The 3,316-nt window shown below is 42.0% G+C and overlaps 1 gene segment (V, D, J or C); it reads right to left on the reverse strand.

Moving 5' to 3' along the window:
* Nucleotides 1-524: 524 nt before the first annotated feature.
* The window catches only part of LOC103587324, a gene marked incomplete at its 3' end in the record, with an annotated part of 3,223 nt that continues 431 nt past the window's right edge, over nucleotides 525-3,316 (reverse strand). Inside the window, 2 exon segments of the V gene segment in view lie at nucleotides 525-823; nucleotides 948-1,080. Of these exon segments, the coding sequence occupies nucleotides 525-823; nucleotides 948-1,080 (432 nt within the window).

The raw sequence follows: 3,316 nt of genomic DNA on the forward strand, positions 1-3,316 counted from the left end.
CCCTATACTCCATGAATGCCCCTAATTAAAGCACACATCCTATAATATTGTGATGACAGTTTCTGTCTTCTACATATCCCTCTCCCCACTAGGCTATTATTATTTTTCTGAAGGAAGGGACAATTTTCTGCTCATTTCTATTTTCTAGTGTTCAGTAAAATAGAAAAAAGTTTGGGGCTGTAAATTAACCTCTCTCTTCTCCCTTTTCTCTGACTCTGTCTCTTTCTCTGTGTCCCTCTGTCTCTGTTTCTCTCTATATACATATCTATCTATCTATCTATGTATCTATCTATGTATCTATCTATCTATCTATATTATATGTTATAAAATTTTTTAAAACCAACTTAGTGAAAAAGTTTCATGCCGTCCCACAACGTATACAATGGCAGCAGCTGCTCTGGGTGTCTGGCAGAGGTGGAGGAAAAGGGCGGTGCAGGGGACTGAGTTCAGAGAGCCCTGCCACCTGGCATGGGAAGGAGGGCTTGGGACACATTTATGCACAGAGAGGAGCAGCTGCACTTCACTGTGTCTAAACTACTGGCACAGAGATAGAGAGCTGTCTGGTTCTTTCGGGCTGATGTCACAGTGAGAGGAAAGAACGCCTTCTCCTCCTGAGAGGCACCGTAGCCTTCGGCTATGTCTCCTTTCTGAACGTCCATCACAGTCTGTGAGTAGTAGATCAGTCTCAACCCCTGCCCTGGGTCCTGTCGGTACCAGTACATGACGTCGTAATTCAAGTTCTGTTCACATTTTAAGGTCACACTCTGTCCTTCCCTTCTGGACAGGTATTTTGGGGTCTGAGTGACTCCACCATCTATGATTCCTGGGGAAGAAAGAGGAAGATGCTGGAAACACATCCCAGGATGGTGCCTGATGCTGCTCTTACTGGGGAAAGGCATAGATCTGGCACATTCGGGACGACTTTGCTCCTTGAACCCAGGACTCACCTGCTCCAAGGAGACAAAGGGCCACACAGCAGAGTACCTGGTTGCTCATAGTGAGAAGGCGGTCTCCTTGTAGCTCCACACACTTGCTGGAAGAGAAATGAGAAAAGAAGCTCAGCTCTGGGACTCCCCCTGGCTGAATGTGTGGAATTTGTCAAAGACTAGAATGAACAGTTGGAAGGATCCTGGAGACATTTAAGATGGGGGCCCTTGATTTTGCAGATGAAGAGACAGCCCAGAGAACTGAGTCACCTGTGCCTCCTGGAACCCTGCATGGGATGAGGGGGCTGGCACCCCAGAAATCCGGGCCAGGGCCTCACTGTGACTGGCCCGTTGGTTTTCACCTCTCCAGTGACCACAGTGTTTTGATTACTAAGGGCGCACTGTAGCCACTCTGGTCAGACAAGAATTCCAAATTCATTTTTGACACGATCAAGTCTCTCGGGGAAAGAGTGATTCCTGGGGTCTGTCCAGAGGTCCCTGTGGCCGCTGTGAAAACACGCCGCTCAGCTCTCCTGCTGCACAGAGCATGGCCATAGCTGTTCTAGATCCATCATGCTCTCACCCCACAACCTCACTTCCTTCTGACTGCCTTGTCTCTGGCTGCTTTTACAACTTTATGTCATTTCCACTCTCTTACTTGTTTCCCTGTCTTTCTTCAATGCCATCGTTAAATTTTTATTTGAGTCTACTGTTCCTTGGGCATCTTGTAATTTATTCTTCATTTTGTGATAATTTTGTCTCTTTCTTTCATTTCTTTCCTGAGTTCAACTTTTTTATTTTTTATTTTTTTCTTTTGCAGGACTCTAAGTTTTTGCCATTTCTATTCTTAGTTTTTGAACTTCTGGTTATAAGTGGCTTCTCATATCCTCAACTGCTTACTTGAGAGTATTTAATTCTGTTTGCAGTGTAGACTTACATCTTCTGACTCATGATTGTTTCATGGGGGGTGATGGAATCGGGTTTTCCTCTATTCTATGGATTTTACTTTTCTCTTGTTCATTTTTATGTTATTGGGGAGTTTTACAAAATTATTGTTATCTTTTTCTTTTTCCATCATTCTAGCAAAGTCCACATACCTTCGTAAGCTTTGTTCATTTTCGTGCTGGGCATGACTGTGAGCCCTCCTGATGTGTGATTCTCTTTGGTTTTGCAGGACTCAAAGTTTTTCACTTTTTCCTCTTTTTCTCTTCACTACCCAATTGCCACAGAACCTTCTTCCTCCCTCTTTGCCTTTTTTCTTCCTCAGAAGCAGCACCTTTGCAAGACTGTTCCTTTACATCATGCGTCTGGTGCCTTAAGTGGCTTGCACTGTGGAATCCCCCTACCCTGCAGTCCTGCAGTCTGACCAAGGGCCTGGTCTTTTTCTGTTCGTCTCCTCAGCTCTCCTTCAGGCCCCCGCCCCAGCCAGCCAGCATCCCTCTTCTGTCTTCTTGGCAGATTTTTCTGAGTTTTTCTTCTCCCGGATGGGATGAGGGAGGAGCAGGAGTGCATAAAATAATTTCAGAAAATCACATGGCAGAAAATGCAACGGAGCAACTGGGTTTATACTCCATGCTGGTGAGGCTGGACTTAACTTGTTACACGTGTACTTGAAATGACTTTGCATTTATCTGCCTTTTGATTCTTTGAAATTATTTCATCAAAACAAATGATTATATACTCTTCTCTGTAAGTGCCCAATAGTTGTTGAGTGATATGAATTAAAAAAAAAAAAAAGCACTGAGATAACAAAAAGTTGAGGTGACATTCTTCTAATGAACAGTATTGGTGCACCAGACCTTTCTCCTAAATTGCAGATAGATTTATCCAACTCAATTTCCATTGTCTCTCAGATATTCTATACTTTTATAGCAGGAGTTCTTAATCCTGGCACCAATACAAACCTAAACAGGCACTAGGCAAGGAACAAAACAAGGATTATACCAGAAAGAACACATAACCCTTTGAGCCAGACAAGCCTGGTTTTAAATCCTGTATGTCTGTCACTTACTAGTTGTTTCTTTTTTTTTTTTTTCTGTCTCTTTTTCTTTCTTTCATTTGTTCTATTTTTTCCTTTTTTTTTTTTTTTTGTTTGAGAAAGAAAAATTTAATCCTGGAACCATATATTCTCAGGGTGAAAAGGAAGAAAACACTTTCTTTGCATTGTCTTGGGTATTAAATAAAATTACAAATACAAAGCATGAAACACAGAACTTGCTGTACAGTATGGAAAAAAAGAAAAAAGAACTATGTTTGTCAAAAGGTGTTTAACCTGACCAATTATGTTCAGTTTTTTAAAATCTTCACATTTTTCAAATGACAGAGTTGTAGTTCTTGAGCATGGGCTGAGATATTCCATTCTATTTCCACAATGCTCCCCTATTTTTATC

This window comes from Galeopterus variegatus, unplaced genomic scaffold (genome assembly GCF_000696425.1).
Source record: "Galeopterus variegatus unplaced genomic scaffold, G_variegatus-3.0.2 Scaffold443, whole genome shotgun sequence".
Lineage (NCBI taxonomy): Eukaryota > Metazoa > Chordata > Mammalia > Dermoptera > Cynocephalidae > Galeopterus > Galeopterus variegatus.